The sequence below is a fragment of the Pteropus medius genome, unplaced genomic scaffold (genome assembly GCF_902729225.1).
Source record: "Pteropus medius unplaced genomic scaffold, Ma_sr-lr_union100, whole genome shotgun sequence".
In the NCBI taxonomy this organism is placed as follows: Eukaryota; Metazoa; Chordata; class Mammalia; order Chiroptera; family Pteropodidae; genus Pteropus; species Pteropus medius.
In genome coordinates this window covers 13,841,711-13,862,639 of record NW_024349798.1, presented here as the reverse complement: position 1 = coordinate 13,862,639, position 20,929 = coordinate 13,841,711, and the positions used below count along the sequence as shown (strand labels likewise).

Sequence of the window (20,929 nt, the reverse complement as noted above, 5' to 3'; positions counted from 1 at the left end):
TTGTATGTTTCTTCTTATAGCTTGGCTTGCCCTTCCCCTGCTTATCTCGTGTACCCTGTAACACTATGTTTGGATCCCAGCATCAGATGGTGAGTTCTTCTTTTGGTTTGTAAAATAATATGGAATTGTATTTTGAATCCGTGTCTTCCTATCAGGTGAAGTTCTGTTTGCTGGCTTCCAGATAATTATAAGCTTATTTGTTTATCGCTTAAATCTTCCCATTGCGTAATACATGCTTCAGGTTTGAATGACCATGAAGGTTGGCTGGCATATAGATCAGGAGTACCTGGATCTTAAGATCTTGTAATCACTATATCACCTGCTTTAAGAGGAAACATGGAGTCCAGTTAAGCCCCAGTAATTCCTTCTATAGCTCATCTTTTGAAATGGTTATCACTATTGCCTGGATTTATGAATGGGAAGATTTTGAAAATGAGCTTCTTCATTTGTAATCTTGGGATTGGATTCTGTTTTTAGACATGCAAGTCATAAGACTTTTCATACTGAAGCTAGAAGCAAAAGGGATAGGTTTTAGGGTTCTTTAGTTTTTTTCAAGGTAGTTTTTCTGTAATTCAGATTCATTACTGAGTAATACTAGAGGTACAGTTTTGGCTTTTTGGGGGTGTTGAGAGAACATTTCCTTTAAACATAAATGTTTTAAACTAGAGAAATGTTGGTTCTGTATATGCAGATTTTAACTTTAATCACACTTCACTAATTTTTCTAGTTAGTCTTTAGGGAAAACTTTGATTTTCATGTTTATGATTAGAGAAAATAGAAGAATCGTCAAGAATAAGAATTGACTTGAGTGATTAATTTGGAAGTTACACTTTTTCGTTGTATAGCTTTTATGCTGTTTGCCTCATGCTCTTATGGTTTGTCTTTTAATCCCAGGATGTTGCCCTCCTGGAGAAACTGATTAAAGATGATATAGAACGAGGAAAACTGCCCCTATTGCTTGTTGCAAATGCTGGTAGGTGTCATGAACCCAAATCTTCCATTTTGAACATGTAAGAGAGAAGCTAGGTACTTAGCTTAAAAAAGACAAAGTCTTAAGAAATGTTTGTTTGCCACATGCTTAAGATGGTCTGTATCAGCATTGTTTTGAGAATTATAATACTAAAGTTGGCTCATTAGATTCCTTTAATTGTTGGTTTGTTTGGGGAGTTACTTTGTGTGTGTATACTTTTTCATTTAGGTTGTAAGTGCTTCTCTACTCCTTCATGTGCTTCCTTTCTAAACTGGATTTTAAAACGTCATACAAATGTCCACCTTGTAGACAGGGTCAATTCTCACTTTCTGTTCTGCTTGCCATAGTGCATTTAACATTGTACTTGAAGTAGACAGTGCAAAAAGGCAAAAAAAAAAAATAGTTACACGACATAGATATTGAAAAGGAAGAATAAACTGTCTTTATCTGCAGATGGCACAATTGTACAAATAGTAAGTCTTAAGGAAACCAAAGAAAAGCTATTGGAACTAATAAGCAAATCTATTAAGGTCGCAAGATTTCTGTATACTAGCAATGAACAATTGAAATTGAATTTAAAATGTCATTCAAAACTTTATGGATAAATTTAATAAAATATATACCAGATCAGTACACCGAAAATTATAAAATATTGCTGAGAGAAATTCAGAAAGACTCAAATAAATGGAATGAATGATGTGCTATATGTATGGTCGAAAGACTCATTAAGTCAAATCTCCCCAAATTTATCTATAAATTCAACTCAATCCATAGCAAAATCTCAACAGGCTACAATTTCTTGTAGAAATTGATAAGCTGATTCTAAAATTAATATGAAATCTACAAAGGATCTAAAATAGCCAAAATAATTTTGAAAAAGAACAAAATTGGAAGACTTATCCTGATTTTTAGACTTACTGTAATGCTACAAATCAGAGAGTGTGAGATTAATTGAAGAGAATAGGGAGTTCAGAAATAGACCCACATGTATATGGTCACTTGATTTCTTACAAAAATCTCAATGTAATTCAAGGGAGAAAGGATAGTCTTTTCCATCAGTGATTTTGGAACACTTGAAAGAAATTGAACCTTGACCTTTATCTCAACTTACTCTAAATACAAAAATTATAAATGGTTCAAAGACCTAAACGTATGAGCCAAAACAGTAACACTTCTAGAAGAAAATACAGAAGATCTTTGTGACCTTGTGTTAAGGAAAGACTTCTTAGGACACGGGAAGCATGAATCATAAGTTGAACTTTATCAAAAATTAAAAGTTTTAGTCTTCGGCCATGCCACCCTGAGCAAGCCCAGTCCCATCTGATCTCGGAAGCTAAGCAGGGTCGAGCCTAGTTAGTACTTGGATGGGAGACCACCTAGGAAGACCAGGTGCTGTAGGTGTAAAAAATAAAAAATAAGGGATTGTAAGCTGACAAGTTCCTTGCAGTCTCTGAGTCAACCAAGGGTTGCCTTGCCTTAAAAAAAAAAAAAAAAAAAAAAATCCAGAAAAAAAAAATTAAAAGTTTTTGCTGTTCAAAAGACCCTGTTAAGAAAATGAAAAGGTGAGTTACAGACTGGGAGAAAATATTTGGGAAACATTTTTCTGACAAATACTGTATGAAAATGTGTAAAGAAGTTTTACAATTCAACATTAAGAAGACAGTACAATTTTTTAAATGAACAAGAGATTTGAATAGATGTTTCACAAAAGAAAATAATATGAATGTATGTGCACTTAAAAAAATGCCTAATGTCATTACTCATTAGAGAAATGCAAATTAAAAGCACAATGGGCTACTATTACTTACCTGTTAGAATGCAGAAAATAAAAAAATACAATGTTAAACACTGGCGAGAATGCAGAGCAATGGGAACTCATACACTGCTGGTAGGGGTGTGAAGAATGTTACAGCTACTCTAGAAATAGTATGGCAGTTCTTCAAAAGGTTAAACTTAGAATTACCATATAACCCATTAGTCCCACTTGTAAGTATGTATCAAAGAGAAATGAAAACAAGTCTGTACGAAGAATTGTATATAATACTCGTAATCAGAAACAACCCAGATGTTCTTTACCTTGTGAATGGATAAACCAGTTGTGTTATACCCATCTCTGTGGGCTACTAAGCAATAAATAGAAATAGTTACTGATATACATACCAACAGAGATGATTCTCACAAGCATACTAGCTGCAGAAAGCCAGACATAGAAGTTACATAGTATATGATTCTATTTATATGAAATTCTAAAACAGACAAAACTCAGTGACAGAAAATAGATAGATCAGGATTGTCTGGAACCAGTGGGGAGTGGAAAGAAGTGAAACCTCAAGGTGAATGGGGAAACTTTTGGAGTGATGGAAATACTCTCTACCTTGACTGTTGGTGGTTATATACTGTATACATCTGGCAAAACTCATTAAACCATATTACTTAAATGAATGGGTTTTATTGCATATAAATTAAACTTTAATCAGTAAAGCTGATTACAGTTATCTCTGGGTATCCACAGGGGTTGGTTCCAGGACCCTCCTCCCCCCCCTTGGATACCAAAATCCCCAGATGCTGAAGCCCCAATGTAGATGGTATATTGTATTTGCATATAATCTGCATTTGCATCTAGGCTACAGTAGGCTATGCCTACATGTCACTTCATTCGTGTGGATTCAGCACAGTGCTCAGAACGTGGAAAATTCCAGTTTTGCTTTTAGAACTTTCTGAGATTTTTTTCCAAATATTTTTAATCCACAGCTCGTTGAATCTGCGGATTCGAAACCTCTGGCTACAGAGAGCCAACTGTACTTTAAAAATAATAATAAACAGAAAAATAGCCACCTTATTGCTTCTAGGAAAACCACCACTTCCTGCCTGATTTAGCATATTGTATGTTTAAAAAGAAACATAAATCCACCCATATTCAATCATTTGAAAGATGAGAGAGGCTGCAATTAAAACGTGACTGAGTGACTTACCAGTGTGTCTCCATTGCTGTCGCCAGAGTACACATCCCAGGGGTTAACCAGCAGACATGCCAAAAAACTTGAAAGAAGAATCCAAATGTGGTCCAGTCACTAAAACATGGCACTGTGATTTATGTTTTCATGGGCCATGTGACATAATCCGCGCATTGGCCTTTGACCTTTTTCAATGGAACCAAATGTGTTAGTTAAGATTTTGTAAAAACTTGAGGCAGACTTGTGTGGGGAAAAGAGTTTTCAGCCCATAACCCTTGCAAAAGAACCACTTGTATCAGTTGTGTTTGTTGAGGATTTGAAATCTTAACTAAAGGGGATTCTGCTAGCTGGAAATTTAGGATGGTTGGGAGAATACATGACTCCATATATTACTGTGCTTGTGGTTACGGGTCTACCCAGGAAAACCTGGAGTGTAAATGAATTGATATGTTCAAACTGACTTCAGAATACATGTTCTATATTAACACAAAGAACCTCCAAATTGGGTTAAAAACACCTCAAATTCATCTATATTTTTAATAAAGGACATACCTAAATAAAAATGGCACGGAAAATGACAAGTCAGAGTGGAAAAAGATATTTTGGGTAAATGAAGTACTCTAGCAGTGTTAGTGTGAGATAAAGTAGATGTCATGTTAATTATAATTCATATGATCTGAAAGTGAACCAATATGAACGCTTATGAATATGACTGATATATGTAAAGGAAAAATTGATAGAATACAAGTATAAATTGACAAACCCATAATTTTGGTGGGAGATTTGAATATATTTCTCATAAAACAGATGAAATAGATAGAAAATGAGTATATAGAGAACTTAAATAACACAATTAACAGGCTTGTGTTATAGATACAAATAATGGAGAACACAGTCTTCAAAACTTGAATAATTAACTTGAAAAGGCTGATTTTTAAGCCAGTCTACCAAGAAAATCTTAATAAAACAGAGATATGATATTACTTCTCTCACAGGGAGATAAGGTATAGAAAAGCTTTAACCATGCTGTAAAGACTTAGAAAATATTTGTTCCTTTTAGTGTCCTTTTGTGTGTTTTATCCTAGGAACTGCAGCGGTAGGGCACACAGATAAGATTGGGCGTTTGAGAGAACTCTGTGAGCAGTATGGCATGTGGCTTCACGTGGAGGGGTGAGTGGAGGGTGAGGTTGGCCTCAGGGTTGGCCTGCACACAGCGCTCATGAGGAGTGGACATCCGGGCTCCCACTTAGTTGTGACATTTATCACTAAGGGCTCTTCAGTTGCCGACAAAACAACCCAAATCGGCCTAAGTGAGAAGAGATTTTGTTGGCTCACATAACAAAAAAAGAACAGTGTTAGTATTGGCTTCAGGCACAACGTGAGTCAGGACTTCGTGTCCTTGTGTTGTGCCCTCCCACTCCCCACCCTAGCACTTGGCTTGATTTCCTCTGTGTTGGCTTCATCTATAGATAGACTTTCCTGTTATGGTGCAAAGTAGCTGCAGCAGCTCCAGCCTTCTTTTCAGGTTTGTGTCCTTTGGGTTAGAATTAAATTTCTAATACTAAGTCTCATCCGACCCAATCAGTGTGGTCAGGGAAATGTAATACTCTGATAGCTTAGGTTATTTGCCCACCTCTGGAGCAGGTGGCGGTGTCCCCTCCACCCAAAGTTGTCTGATGGAAGAGACTGGGACGTTTTCCTAGAAGGCCGTTGGAGGGCTGCTGAGAGAAGTGTGGGTGAGGGGGATGCGGGGAGGCCGGAGTAGTGCATACCTGGCACGTGCAAGGTAGGCTGCTTTCTGATTTTATCCCTCTGAGAAAGAATGATGACTGGAAAATAATAGCTATGAAAGGTAGGAGACCCATTACACTAAGTAAATAGGAGATAATCTCTGGAAGTACATTTTTATTAAAATGCACTTTCAAGGTTTTCCTGAAATTTGTAGGTACTACATTTTCTGTTACTGTTATAAAAACTAATAACACAGCTGAAACACATTTAAATGTCATCTCAGAATAACACAGCCTCTTTCTTTTTTCTTTCTTTGTAAAGTACATACTTAGTGAATAAGCAGCAGTAAATGATTCTTAGATCAGTGTTTTTTCTTCCAGTGTGAATCTGGCAACGTTGGCTCTAGGTTATGTTTCCTCGTCAGTGCTGGTATGTTGTTGATTTACTAAATATTATGTTTTTAAGAAAGCATTTAAAATCATTTAATCCCTGATAGCTTTTCCCAGTTCTTATGAATGGAGGAGGGTGTTGGGTTTCATGTACTCTGATAGTCTAACAAGAAGTTGTCCTCTCTTTGGTAGGCTGCAACCAAATGCGATAGCATGACATTGACCCCAGGCCCATGGCTGGGTTTGCCAGCTGTCCCTGCAGTCACCCTTTATAAACACGACGATCCTGCGTTGGTAAGCTTACTCTCTCTCACTGGCAGGGAGTGGGAGTGGCTAATCCTTATGGATCTGGGGGCAAAATACAGAAAAACCGAAAAATTAATGCCACTTTTATGACTTTTTATTTTTAAAAAAACTGTCAGTAACAGAAATGAAACTTCACCACGTGTATTCTCCCCATACTTGTGTGTACGAAGAACTTTTTATGAAAGCATAATATTCTGTTACTCTAATGCCACACTTAATCATTCTCCATTTGTGAACTTCTGGATGCTTTCAAATTTTTGTTACTGAAACAATGAGCATCTTTCTGTGGTTCAAATTATTTCCATAGAATAGGTTCCCAAGAAGTAGCATTCCTGTCGGAGTACTTAAAGCACTTGGTCTACATTGTCTAGAGGGTCGTAACATGATATTTTTTAAAAGGTACAGCGATGGTTCTTGATAGTGGATCAGTTGGTGGTAGGCTCGTGCAAATAAGCTTTAAGTGACCCTTGTTATAACAGTTGATGTCTTGCCCAGTTGATAATGACTAAGTATTTGAGGACGCTCAGAACTGCCTTGGAAGTGGCTGCCTCTTGAGTGGCTAAGAGCTCCGGCTCTGGGATGTGACCCATCTGGATTCTCATCCTGGCTTCGCCAAATCTCAGACACGAGCCTTTGGACAAAGCAAGATCTCTGAGCTAAGTTGCCTAGAATACTTACTTCATAGATTTGTTGGATTTGCAAATGAATAATGCAAGCCAAGTGCCTGGCATAGCGTCTGACACGTACTAAGTGCCTGGTAAATGGAAACTAGTTAATTCTGCTATGTGATCTCATTGGCTATGGTTAATAAACCCATATCGGCTTTTTTAGACGTTAGTTGCCGGTCTTACGTCAAATAAGCCAGCCGACAAACTCCGTGCCCTGCCACTGTGGTTGTCCTTACAATACTTGGGACTTGATGGGATTGTGGAGAGGATTAAGCATGCCTGCCAACTGGTGAGTAGGAACTTTAAGTTTAAATGAGTCACAAATACTCCATCGCCAAAGCAGTGTCAGAAAAATACTTCATGGATTTATTCTCCATCCAATACCTTGTCTGTATTTCCCATCTCATAGCAAGCAGACTAATAGCCCTGCTTGTATACGTTTCTTGTTCAAAGTTCTGGGAGAGACTGCTGGGGTTGTCCCAGCATTTGTGTCCATAGGAAATCAGATTCAAATGAATGTGGGTGTCAGCATGAGATGGAAAAAGAGGCCACAAGATGACAGCCAGAGAGTGGCAATGGGCGCAGAGCGGGATAAGTACTCCATTGACTGACGCTTGAGGGTGAAGGAGCATGCTGGGCAGGGGCTGATTATAGATGCCATGTAGATTTTTAACATCAGCTGGCTTGGGTTCCTTAATTGCAAAGCTTTGGGGGACAGTTTTAATTCTCTTTCTCTTTGAGATGTTCTAATTGTGAAAAATACATAATTATGTTGTAGTTTAGAAAGCAAAAGAATGTCATCTTTATGCATTTGAGAACTGAGTCCTACCTAAATCTGAAAGCATGACATCACCTCTCCATACCCCTGTTTTCATACCTGTAAAATAGGGATAATGCTATCCCAAAGACTATTATGAGGACTTAATGAGTTCATCCATGTAAAGCTCTCACAGTAGTGCCTGACTGTACAGTAAGTTATGCAAATAGGTTTAAAAGTAAATCTTTGTTTTAAGCATATTCCTGGGGAATTGGCACTTCCTCAAGTGTCATTTTTATATTTAAGAAAAAGTATTTTCGTATAACTGTAACAGGCGTCCTCTGATTCATAATGTCATGGTGGTTCATTCTAACATTAGTTTCTAAGGAAATAGAAACGTTCTAAATGAAGTAGTTTGGTTTTTACATTAAATAATTTTAAGATTTATGTTCATTGTGTTCAAAGAAGCACTACATTTAAAAAGAGTTTCTCACTGGGCTGTTGGCTCACATCTTGCAGTTTGCTTCTTTGGAAGAAAAACCTTTATTGCCGTAGTAACCGAAGCCCCTTTGGGAAGGGTTCAGGCCCTCAGGGGAGAGTTTTTTCAATTCCCTTTGGCTTACGGAGTGCAAGGAAAAAAAAGATGACATCAGCTGCCTTGAGGTCACTGCAGCTCTGGCATCTTCCTACAAGCAAACGCTAGCTGATCTCACATATTCTTGAGGACTTAAATAATGTCCTCTCGTTGACTCACCACCGCTAACTGCACATAGTGCCCTGCGTGGGAATTCAGACATGGTTAGTGTACGTTCATGCCTGACTGTCATACCAGAGCATAGGTTCTCTGAGAGCAAAATCCTCCTCCTCCTCCACCTCCTCCTCCTCCTCCTCCTCCCTGCCCTCCTCCTTTCTTCCACCTATCGTCTTTACTTCACGGAAAGCAGTTACTGAGCGTTTACTCAGTGCCAAGCTCGGCGAAGACTGTCCATGCAGTATCTCCTCTGATCCCCGCAGCTTCACTAGAACATAAAGCCCACTGAGAAGAGCATATTTAAGATTCAGTTGTCTCGAAGGGTTTCCCAGTGTCTGATGCTCAGAAAGTATATGATGAAATAAGGAACCACACCTCCCTCAGGTAGATACTGTTTCACCTTCACATCAATGGTGACAGACCTGGAATTGAGTTACAAATGTGATATGCATGTCATACCATGTTTTACACACCATTACTAGGCACTTAACATATGTCAACTCATTTAATCTTCACAACCCCGCAAGATAGATACTATCATCCCCATTTTATAATTCAGGGAACTGAAGCACAGAAAGGCTAAATAACTTACTCAAGGTCTAATAAGTGGCAGATTAATTTTTCCAATATCCTACAGGTGACGAGTGGCACAGTCAGGTTTGGAACCCAGGTGTGGTTATTCAGACCCCATGCTCCTAACCAGCTCTTAACCAGCCTTTAACAGCTCTTGCTTATCTTGCTCCTCCTCCCCCAGTAGTAGGTGCTGTACCTTGCACATATTTGCACTCAGTATTTTTTTTCTTTTCTATTGAGTTGTAATTGACAAAATTATATTAGTTTCAGGTGTACAACATGATTTGACATTTATATATATTTTGAAATGGTCACCACAATAATAAGTTTATAACTAGACTTCTGTCACCATACATAGTTAAAAAATTTTTTCTTGTGATGAGGACTTTTAAGGTTTACTGTCATAACAACTTTCAAATATGCAATACAGTGTTATTAACTATTGTCACCATGTTGTACATTACATCCTCATGATTTATTTTATAACTGAAAGTGTGTGCCTTTTGGCCCCATTCATCCATTTCACCCACCCTCAGCTCCATGCCTCTGGCAACCACCAATCTGTTCTCTGCAGCTGTGAGCTTTTTATTTTGTTTTGTTTTAGATTCCATATATAAAGGAGACCATATGGTATTTGTCTTTTTCAGTGTGAATTATTTCACTTAGCATAATGACCTCAAGGTCCTTCTATATCGTTGCAAATGGCAAGATTTCATTCTTTTTTATGACTGAATAATTCCATTGTATTCCACATACATGTCACATTTTCTTCATCTATCAACGGATGGACACTTTGGTTGTTCCCATGTCTTGGCTATTATAAATAACACTGCAATAAACATAGGAGTGCAGATATCTTTTTGAATTAATGTTTTTTTTCTTCAGATAAATACCCAGAAGTGGAATTCCTAGATCATACAGTAGTTCTAGTTTTAATTTTCTGAGGAACCTTCCTGCTGTTTTCCACAGTGGCCGCACCAGGTCGCATTCCCACCAGCAGTGCACAAGGTTCCCCTTTCTCCTCATCCTCACCAACACTTGTTATTTCTCGTCTTTTTGATAATAGCCATTCTAACAGGTGTGAGGTGCTATCTTATTGTTTCGATTTGCATTTCCCTGATGATTAGGGATGCTGAGCATCTTTTCACTTACCTGTTAGCCATCTTTATGTCTTCATTGGAAAAATGTCTATATAGATCTTCTACCTATTTTTTAATTGGATTGTTTGGGGTTTTTGCTTTTGGATTATATGAATTTTTTTTATATATTTTGGATATTAACCCCTTATCAGATAAACAATTTGTAAATATTTTGTCCCATTCAGTAGGTTACCTTTTCATTTTATTGATGACTTCCTTTGCTGTGCAGAAGCTCTTTAGTTTGATGCAGTCTCACTTGTTTATTTTTGCTTTTGTTGCATTCAGTGGTTTTTGAATGAGTGAACGCCATATATCGCTAATATGAAAAATTCACACATATCTCATTAGGAAAAGCTCTTCTTCAACCACTAAATATAACTTTAAACTGAAAGAATAAGGAATATTTGCAGATGTTGAAATGCAGGAATTGCCAGTTGAACTTGGGACTCACGAATAGATAGATGGCTTTATCTGACTGAAACTCTTGTTTGCAGACAGGCAAAGACCTCATGAAAATTGTTTAATATGTCATGTCAATCTAATGAAATCACATGAGCTGTTTTTTTTTGTTATTTGCAGAGTCAACGGTTGCAAGAAAGTTTGAAGAAAGTGAACCACATCAAAATCTTGGTATAGTATATAATTTGATCCGTTTTTGAAGTAAATAACTTTTAACTTCAACAACTTAGAATGATTTTCTCCAGATTCGATGCATTTCAGTGGAATTGTGGCAGCTCCTGTAAAACCATTTTCTTTGGAAGAGACTCATGCATGTACTGATGACCTCATTTCACAGTTAGCATCAAGCCTAGAAATTTGCCACTGTTTGAACCCCTACTGTGCTTTTCACAGCGCTTTTCCATTTGTAGTTTTGTTCTGTTAAAATTAAGAATTGCACAACGATCTAATTACACTATTGACTTCACCTGCCCAGCGATTTTTGAACACCCATCTTCCTGAAATGAGAAATCGTTTTATCTCAGAATGCGTTGGCCTACTTTTTCTAAAACCTGACGCCAGAGTTTTTATTTGCACAAACGGGAATAAGGAAGCAAGTGGCTCCGCTCTCATCTTCCCCTGATATTTTCCTAAAAGATACCAGAGTCTGTCAGAGATTCCTCCCTAGGGATAATAACTAGACAGTGAGGATTTCATGAGGCTAATAACCAAGTATCAGTTCAGGTTTGAATGTTTTCATGTTTTGCTTTATTGCATTTTAGAATTTCAGAAAATGTATAGGTCAGATTCTAATTTAAACAGAGTCATTGGATGTTTCTCTGACAATTTTGCAGGATACACTTTAGTTTAAAACTAATATTTGAGTTTATTTGGGGTTCAGGTTCATGCAGTTTATATCCATTTTAGTGCATGGTTTGGTTTAAGCACCAGAAAAGGGGGGCCGCTCTGCCTTGCCTTCTGAATACGAGCTTGGAGCCTACTCAGATGACCTGAGTTGACCTGAATGCTAACTTGGAAGAGGAGCGTGGCCCATTGGAGAGAAAGAGGGATGAATGTAAGTCAGGAGACTTGGGTTCTAATTTCAGCCATAACACGGGGGCCTGTGACATTGAGTCATTCTCTTAAGCCTGTGAGCGATGCTGTCAGAGAAGGTATGTTGGTTGGACTCCTTTGACTGCAAACAGAGAAACCTAAGTTATGGATTAGAATGAGCAAGCTGGTAGGGAGCAAGCTGGGCCTGTGTACTTTCTGTCTCTCCCTCACTGAGCCTGCTCGGTCCCCTCCTCATATCCTAATTCTCCCTCATTCTCCTCCAAGCAGGAAGGATCTGCTGGTGTTAGGTAACCACCCGTTGGTTTCGAGCATCTTTGTAAGGCCACATAGGACCCAGGGATAAACCCTGTCCATCTCCTTCCAATGGCTGCTTTTCTCAGTAGAGAATATAGTATTTGGCAAACACCATGAGGGATTGTGGCCTGTCATTAAACATTATCATCATCTTCGTCATCGTCACAGCTGCTGTTTGTGAAATGCTCGCTGTGTACCAGCACGGTTCTGAGTACCTTACGTGTGTTATTCATTTAACCCTCACACAGTCTCCTTTGTACGTGCGCGTCCCTCTACCTGGGAACACTGTTCTCCCTAATTCTGTCATGGCTGGCTTCTTATCCTTCAGCTCTTACTTCAGATATCACCTCTTCAGAGGGGCCCCCCGACCACCCTATCACACACCCCACCACCACCTGTCACTCTCTGTCCTCTGGGTTTTTTCCTTCTTCCTCGCACTTACTGCTACATGAAATAGTATTAATATTTGTTCATTGCATGTTTTTCCCCGTAGAAACTTCATAAATGCAGGGGCTTTTGTCTGTTTTTTTTTTTTATAGTTTTAAGCCCTGTGCCAAATATAGTACTTGGCATAGAGTAGGCATTCAGGTATGAAGAGGTAAATCTCAACCATGAGTTGGATGCAGTGGTCATTCCCCGTTTACTAGTGAAGTAACTAAGGCACAGGCAGATCTGGTGGGTTGCCCAGGCCACACAGCTGGAGAGCGGTAGAGCTGGGATTCAGACTCCAAAGTCTGTGTTCTTCACTAGTGAACCTCTCTGTCGTAGGTCAGTTTACAGGAGAAATTAGTTTGTCCTGCTTCCGGGGCTTGTAGGAAGGGCATATCGGATAAAGGAAAATGGGAAAGCAGTATATCTTGGGAGGCATCATAAAATGTAAGTAACTATTAAATGTCTTTCTGCTTCTTACCCACAGTATTTGTATAGTGCTTTCATACAGTTGTGGAATCCTCACAATATGTCACAGTGGCGAAGTGTTCTTATTTCCATTCCTGTTGCTCAGATTAGTTATGTGTCCAGAGTCCCATAACTAGTAGGTGTCACATCCAGCACCTGAACCCAGGTCACTAAGAAAAGCAGTCTGACTGCACTGCTCCCTTCTCCAAGCTCCCATGGCCTCATCCTTCCTATCCGGACAGCCGTCCCAGAGCCTCTTGCATCCCAGAAACACAGACCCAGCTCACCGCCACCAGTACCAAGACCCTGTCCACAGAGCCAGGGGCGGCCTCTAGTCAGCACGTAAGGGGAAAAGCTAATACTGCCACCTTGCACGTGAGGATCTCAAAATGCCGCCATGGGGCAGTCTGTCTGGTTTCGTGTTTACATCTCTGCTGGTTTATGAGATTTTGTCTTTAGTGTTCTGCCACTTTCACCATGATACATCTAAGGATTTTGAAAATCCTGCTTGGGAACCTGAGGATTCTGAAATCATTTTTTTGAAATATGACTCCCTAGTCTACCATCTGGAACTTCAGTTAGCTGCTCATTGACTGTTGTCCTCCCCTCTTCCATCAGTCTCTCTTAAACTTTTCAACTCTTTGCAGCCTTAATGCAGAGATCTTCTTTAAGTCGAGTAATTTGCTCTTGAGCTGCCTCTAATCTGCTCTTTAACCTTCTGACTGTATTTTTGCTTTCGGTGACTTCTTTTTAATTTCAGGATGGTCTCTTTAGTTCTTTTCAAGTCATCTTTTTTAATTATCTTTAAGTGTTTTCTGGTCTTTTGTTTCTCCATTAAAACACAGTTATTATAGTCTATTTCAGATAGTTTAGTGAGTGTTTCAATTCTTGGGCGCACAGATTGTCCCCTCAGCTGTATCTACTGACTCTTGCTCCCTGTTTTTTTGTTATGAGCTAGATTTTTTTCCCTTGTGTGATTGGCCTAGGTCCATTGGTGTATATTGGTTTCACAGCTCTCGGATTCTATATCGTGTAGGACATCCAGCCCAGGTGCAGTGCACACCTGGCGTTTGATTTCTCATGAGAGAATTTTTTTTTCTCCTTTTATAGAGCCTCAGGCAGAGTTAAGTTTTCTTGCTGGTCAGTGGATAGAGTTTTTCTCTCCATCTTTTCATGGGGAGTATTCTTCAAAGAGCCTGGCTGTGCACACTCACCACTATCCCTCTCATGGGCCTAAAGACCCAGGACCCTAAACATTAGAGCCAAGTTCCAGGCCCCATATGTGCTCCTCTCCTCCCAGTCCTGCAGCTCAGCTTACAGTAGTCTTTCTGTTTTCTCTTCTTTCTGGATTCACCTTTGTGAGCTAGCAGTGGTTTAAACTTTTTTTTTTGGCGGGGGGGTAGGGGGGCAGGTTATCACTTATGTTTAATACAGCATTTTCAGTATTTAGAATTGATAACTTCATTATTAGCTTAGTTTACTATGTAGCTAGAACAGAATTCTATGTATATAGTTATCCCTTGGTATCCACAGTGAATTGGTTCCAGGATCCCTCATGGATGCCAAAATCAGAGATGCTCAAGTGCTTTATATAAAATGGTGTAGTATTTGCATATAACCTATGCACATCCTTTCATGTACTTTAAATCATCTGTAGATTACTTATAATACCTAATACAACAAATGCTATGTAAATAGTTGTTACACTGTATAAGGAAAAGAAAAAATTCTGTACTTGTTCAGTACAGATGCAACTATGGTATACATAGTATACATCAGCAACACGTAACTTTTTTTTCCGAATGTTTTTGATCCCTGGTTAGTTGAATCCTTGGATGCGGAACCCATGGTTATGGAAGGCCTACTGGATAACAGTATTTCTTATGCACACTGACATTTGAGACCACTGAGCTCAAAGAAATAAGAAACAAAGAATATATATATAGAAGTCTAGGCACTGCAATCATTCTGCCTTAGCCTGAGGACGGGAGAATGGGTGTAGAATTTAGCCGCTTTTGTTCCTATTTCCTTATTGGGCTTAACTCCATTCTATTTATTAAGCCCTTCTAACTTTAAAAGTATTAATAGATTTATTTGTTTATGTGTATAAGTTAAAGAAGATAGTAGATATGAAAGCATAAGAATTGGCCTAATAATTGACAGATTTGAATGTATATCTTGCTTGATCTGAATCACATCCACAAGGGCCTTTGAAAAGTCAATAGAGAAAATCTTGGGCCAACTACTTCCTGCCTTTCCAAGGTACCATTTCCTGTTGTGGCCCTACGAGCGAGACACACAGCCCTAGAAAGTAGGTTTTATGACTAGAATAGTAGTACTGGAATTGTTGAATGCGTAGAGATCCTCTCTCCCCGTGTTCCTCACCCCCTAATCCACCCCCAAAATACCACAGTCTGTCAGGGGCATTACTGCCCCTTTTGTGTCCTGACCCCGCAGTGGAGCTGACGGCCGACTATGTGTTTGTGCAGTGGAGAGCCTGAACTTTCTACTGGCTTATCTTCATGCAGTGAGCGTTTTCTCTGTTATTAAATCCATCAGTGAGGTTGGTGGCCTGATGCCTGTCCCGAATATAAGTACCGTGATTTAAAAAATACATAGTTTCAGTTCCAGACTTTGGTTATGTCCATTGGCAGCAAGACTTGCCTCCTTTTCGGGGAGTTTTACAAGGTGAAAGGACTTGTTCTCTATTTTTCTATGAGTATGAAAAGTTCCAGTCAGTCCCTCTTGAGTTTGCATCATTTCTGGATACTCGAAAGCTTTGGCTCTCTAAACACTGATTCTAGTTCCACTTTTTCCTTGCCTTTTTTTAATCTTTAATATTAGACTTCTGTTTATCCATTATTATTAAAATTTCCTCCTTTAATTTCAGTTAACGGTGTCAGACATTATAATTCAGCAATATATTCTCAGAACTGACATAATTATTTCTAAGAATTTTATTGAACTCTTGATTTTTGTTTCTCTAACAACTGAAATTAACCTTTGAACTCTTTCATGTGTTTATTAGGAAAATACAACATCTTTAGCATATTTTTCAAACTCCATTTCATTTTTGTAGGTGTTTGGAATTTAATGGTACTGGGTAATATCAGATTCCATTTTTCAGGTGGAAGACGAGCTCAGTTCCCCAGTCGTGGTGTTCAGATTTTTCCAGGAATTACCAGGCTCAGGTAGGTGATTTTAAAAAGAGAGTTGTTTTTATATTTGTGTTTAAGGGCTTTGAATCTTAAACCATTTCATGTTAAATAGTCTAAGATAGTTTGATTGCCAAAATTGTCATTGATCATTTCAGAAAAGTTTAATAATTTTCCCAAGAACTCCAGACCTGAATGCCTTAGCGTTCTACCAGTAATTTCTTATGATTAAACCAGTGGTTTCCAAATTTCAGTCCCTGCGCTAGTGCTGGAACAGATGAAGAGTCATTCGGAAATAGAGATTTGGGGGGCCCTACTTCCTCGAGACTTTGATTTAGTAGTGGGACCCAGGAGTCCCTATTTAAAAAGTGTCCCAGGTGCCACCATCATAGTCTAGAGCACTGTTATTTTTCTCCCAGAGGGCCACAGTCCCCTCTCAGCCGATCTGTCACTTGCAGCCCATTCCAGACCCTTTTCCACATGGCAGTCGGAATGAGTATTATAAAGTGGAAGTCACACTGCGTCACTTTCCTGTTTCAGTTGAATAAGGTCCAGGCTCTGTACCAGGCTTTGTGAGGCCTGCGGTTCTAGCCCTTGCCTTCCTCTTCGACTTCCTTTTAGGCCACTTTCCCAATCGCTTACTAGAGTAAGACCTTTGCACTTGCTGTTCCTGCTGCTTCTAACACATTTCTCCTCGCTTCTCTTCTGACTGGCTCCTTCTCACCGTTCAGGTCCCATAATGTCCACTTCCTCAGAGGGGCCTGTCTATCTAAGTTGACTCCATGTCACATCAGAGCCCCCTGCCTTCTTTCATGGCATTCATGACAATATATAGTGATTTCATTTCTTTCTTTATGGTCTGTTTTCTCAAGTAGAATGTAAACTCCAAGATGACAGAAACCTTATCAGCCTTATGTCCCTCCTGCTTGGCACAGCGCCTGGCATGAGTAGGCACCCAGACCATTTGATAAGTGGAGGATAATTTGGTTGTGAAGCCCAGCTATTAGGTTCCCTAATTTACCTTGCACAGTATTTAGTAGACCAGTTGGTACCTTATCATGTTGATTTCCTTTTGAAATTCCTTGAAAGAAAACTTTTAAAATGAACTTAAGAATTTTAGTAATATGAATATATTCAAATGTTATATTTTTCAAAATAATGTCTAATTTAGTAAGATACATTTATTTTTAAATTGTGGTTCAAAAACATGGAATTTATCATCTTAACCATTAAGCATACAGTTCAGTAGTATTAAGTGTATTCACAGTTTCATACAGCAGCTCTCCAGAACTTTTTCATCTTGCAAAACTTACACTTTGTCCTCATTAAACAACACCCCATTTCCTTCCTCACACCCCAGCCCCTGGCAACCACCACTCTACATTCTGTTTCTGTAAAATTGACTGCTTTAAATGCCTCATAAAAACGGAAGCATGCAGTATCTGCCCTTCTGTGAATGGCTTATTTCACTTAATGTCCTCAAGATTCATCCATGTTGAGAATGTGACAGGACTGCTTTACTTTTTAAGGCTGAATAATAGTCCATTTTATGTATATACTACCTTTTGTTTAGCCATTCATCATAAGGTACACATTTGATTTTTTAAAATATTTTTCTCTTGGGTTAATATTAAGAGCTAAATGAAATGGGGTAGGGGGTTCCCGGTTTAGTTAGCTGTGCTTCTGGCAGGTGAATCTCCATTCTCTCTGTTTTGGTGTCAGAACCAGTGCTTAAAGCTGTCCCAGCACCCAACACGGCGCCTTCGGTGGTTGGCCGGGAGAGACGCTCCTGCGACGCACTGAATCGCTGGGTAAGAGGACAGTCGTGCGCTTCCTCTGCACCCTGGGTGGTTGAGATGGCGCCTGGACACGTCAGGGAAACCAGGCCCGAGGAGGGAGCCTTGTGTGAAGACGCTGGGCTTCGTTCTGCGGTTCTGTTCCTAATCGCATCACCGCCTCACAAACCATGTGACTTCTGGGAGGCCCTTTCAATGTTGTCGCCTCCAGGCTTCACGTGACCATTTCCGTGCTGCTGAGCAGGGCTGTGAAACAGCCTGCACAGCGTGGACTGCGGTGCTGCATGTCACAGTTCTGCCCAGTGTCAGCTGACATCAGAAGGCACATGAGCCAGAGGCCCCAGAGCTCCTGGCAGCCCGGCATATGGATCGGGGCCTCATGCCTGGGCTTCCTCTTGACCCTGAGGTCGTACTTCCAGGGTTTTAGTGTAAAGAACATTCTAAATGATGTAAGGACGTTCACCGCAGCAGCATCAGTCCTGGAGAAACATTGGACATGCCTAACCCATGGGGTTTGGTGAATAAGGGGCAGTGCGTTCGTGCATCAGTGTTCAAAAGAGCCCGTGTAAGCCCTGTGGCCAGGTGTCGATGAAGGAAAGAAAGTGGCCATAAGTTATGTGAAAAACGCAGGTTACTACACGGCGTACAGACGCCCTGTTTTATGACAATAAAACACACGCACAGGGAAACACCTATAACGAGCATACCGCATGACAGCAGTGGGTGTTTCTCAGTGGTGTGCTGTGGATGATTTTTATTTTATTCTTTTGGTTTACCTGTATTTCCTAGATTTTCCTACAACGAACTTAGGTTTTTTAAGTTAATCAATGTAAAATTTACTGTTTTTAAAAAGGAGTTGCCATAGTATTCAAAGAGAATCAAAAAATTAGAGGCAGCCAACCCCTGCAGCTTCTCTGTCCAGGGCCGAGCGGACTGGGGTGGATGGGGGCGGACGGGGGCGGACGGGGCAGGTCTGCGGGCACAGCCCTCCTGCGGGAGCGTGCTCACTCTGCGCCCTTCCCCGTTTCAGCTGGGAGAACAGCTGAAACGTCTGGTGCCCGCGGGCGGCCTCACTGTCATGGACCTGGAAGTGGAGGGCGTGTGCGTGCGGTTCAGCCCTCTGGCAACAGCGGCAGGTAACTAGTCCCCGTGCATTGCATTCATTTTTGTTCCCAGGAGCAGTGGTGACAAGTCTGGTAAAGCCCATGCTTCAGGGTTGACTAGCTTTCCCTTGTGATGTTCTGTTCTCTTTGGAGAGGCTTTTTCTTTTGGGCTAAATTTAGGCAGATTAGCCTTCCAGTGTAATTTCTCAGAAATAGACTTCTGAAGTCACTCGAATTCCTATGTTTTGATGTCTTGTGACCCTTCTCTGTTCAGTGGTTCTCAGCCCAGCCCGCACATTAGCATCACCTGTGGAACCTTGAGAAGTCCCACCGGCAGAGACTCAGATTTTCTGGGTCAGGCGCGGAGCCTGGGCATCTGACCTTTAAAAGCTCCCTCGGTGAGTCTAATAGGCCAGCGAAGGTTGAGAACTGCCGTGTTAGGCATTTAAGGAAGCGTGCGGCTGAGAGTACACGCGCTTTACAACACAGTACTGGGTCCTTGCCCCCTTGGCACTTCGTACCTGTGAGACCTTGAGCCAGTCTCTTATCTCCAGATCGTAGCCATGTGAAAATTAAAATGTGATCATGTATATGAAGTGCTTTAGGTGGTGCCAGGCATATTATATAGTAGGCACTTAAACATAAGCTGAAAAAAAGATTTTAAAATTTTAGTTGTGCTTTATCCTGAGATGATTTAAATGTTTTCAGAAAACGTTGGATGGCTTTTCATGAGATGTTTTCAACATTTTTGGAAAGATGTTTTCTCAAAGGCATCAAAGTAGAGAAGTACAGGCATCTGTCCTGCAAAGAAAAGCCATCGTGAACGTGGCTGGTGGCCTCAGGAAGCCGTGTGTGCAGGGCCTCACTCCCAGCCCCAGCACCTTGGTCTCTAAACCAGAAAAGGGAGCTGAGGACCCCAAGGCAGCTGGAGTTAGGCTTAGTGAGATCCCGTGCAGCAGTGGAAGCGAGGGACGTGAGGAAGGAGTGACGTGGCCACGACTCGGGTCCCTGCAGCCCTGAGACCCTCAGGGCCTGACCTTCAGAAGTGATTCGGTTCCGTTGTCATCACCCTGCCACAAACCTGCCCAGATCTCTTTCTCTCCAAATGGTAATGTGCAGACAGAACTGTGTGGTTTCCTCCTTGAGTTTAACCTGTGATACGATTTTCTAACTTAAGCAGAGTCTCTGTGGGAAGAATCTGATTTCTATAGAGTTTTATTGTGTATTAAATCAAAAGGGCTAATTCTTCTGGGTAAGAAAATCTGTCTACATCTGGAGCAGTTGGCTATGTTCATTTTTAATACCATATCTGGGTTTAGTGGCTTTTTTAACTCCTCAGCTCCAGCTGATTGGATATGCTGAGAGCCGTTGGCTTCTCTGACAGGAAGTGGGAGCCCTGCTCTCTCTTTTTCAGCCGTCTCTCAAGCATTTCTCTAACATTCTGTGAACATTTCAGGTTTAGGAACTCGGGGAGAGGATGTGGACCAGCTTGTGGCCTGCATACAAAGCCAGCTGCCAGTCCTGACTTGTACACTACAGTTGCGAGAGGAGTTCAAGCAGGAGGTGACAGAGACAGCAGGCCTCTTATACGTCGATGACCCTAACTGGCCTGGAATAGGGGTTGTCAGGTACAGTTTCCACTTGCCGCCTGGTGTTCATTTCTCATTGCTGTATAAAGACCACGGGTAGGTCATTTTGTGAGCCAGCTTAGAAATCTCTGATGAATATATGTAGGCACAGTGTTCACAGCTGATGAAAATTCTACAGGATGACCCGGGCACTTTACAAAAGCACAGTGCAGCCGGCAATGGGGCCCACATCGCACTCAGTGCAGGAAGAGTCGCCGTATGTTCTTCCTGTGCCAACACAAGTTACTACATCCCCTGTGGGTGGAGAATTACAAATCACTGAGGGAAAGAACCCAGCTCCCCAGC

The 20,929-nt window shown here is 40.6% G+C and overlaps 1 protein-coding gene and 1 pseudogene across 1 annotated transcript in view; both read left to right on the top strand.

Annotated features, from left to right (window-relative positions):
• The window catches only part of PDXDC1 (pyridoxal dependent decarboxylase domain containing 1), a 43,090-nt gene that overhangs the window by 16,833 nt on the left and 5,328 nt on the right, over positions 1-20,929 (top strand). Inside the window, 11 exon segments of the mRNA XM_039885394.1 lie at positions 21-89; positions 895-973; positions 5,010-5,094; positions 6,036-6,084; positions 6,237-6,338; positions 7,182-7,307; positions 10,818-10,868; positions 16,069-16,132; positions 17,819-17,907; positions 18,923-19,028; positions 20,452-20,623. Coding sequence (XP_039741328.1) covers positions 21-89; positions 895-973; positions 5,010-5,094; positions 6,036-6,084; positions 6,237-6,338; positions 7,182-7,307; positions 10,818-10,868; positions 16,069-16,132; positions 17,819-17,907; positions 18,923-19,028; positions 20,452-20,623 — 992 coding nt within the window.
• LOC120620633 (uncharacterized) lies at positions 2,253-2,371 on the top strand (annotated as a pseudogene).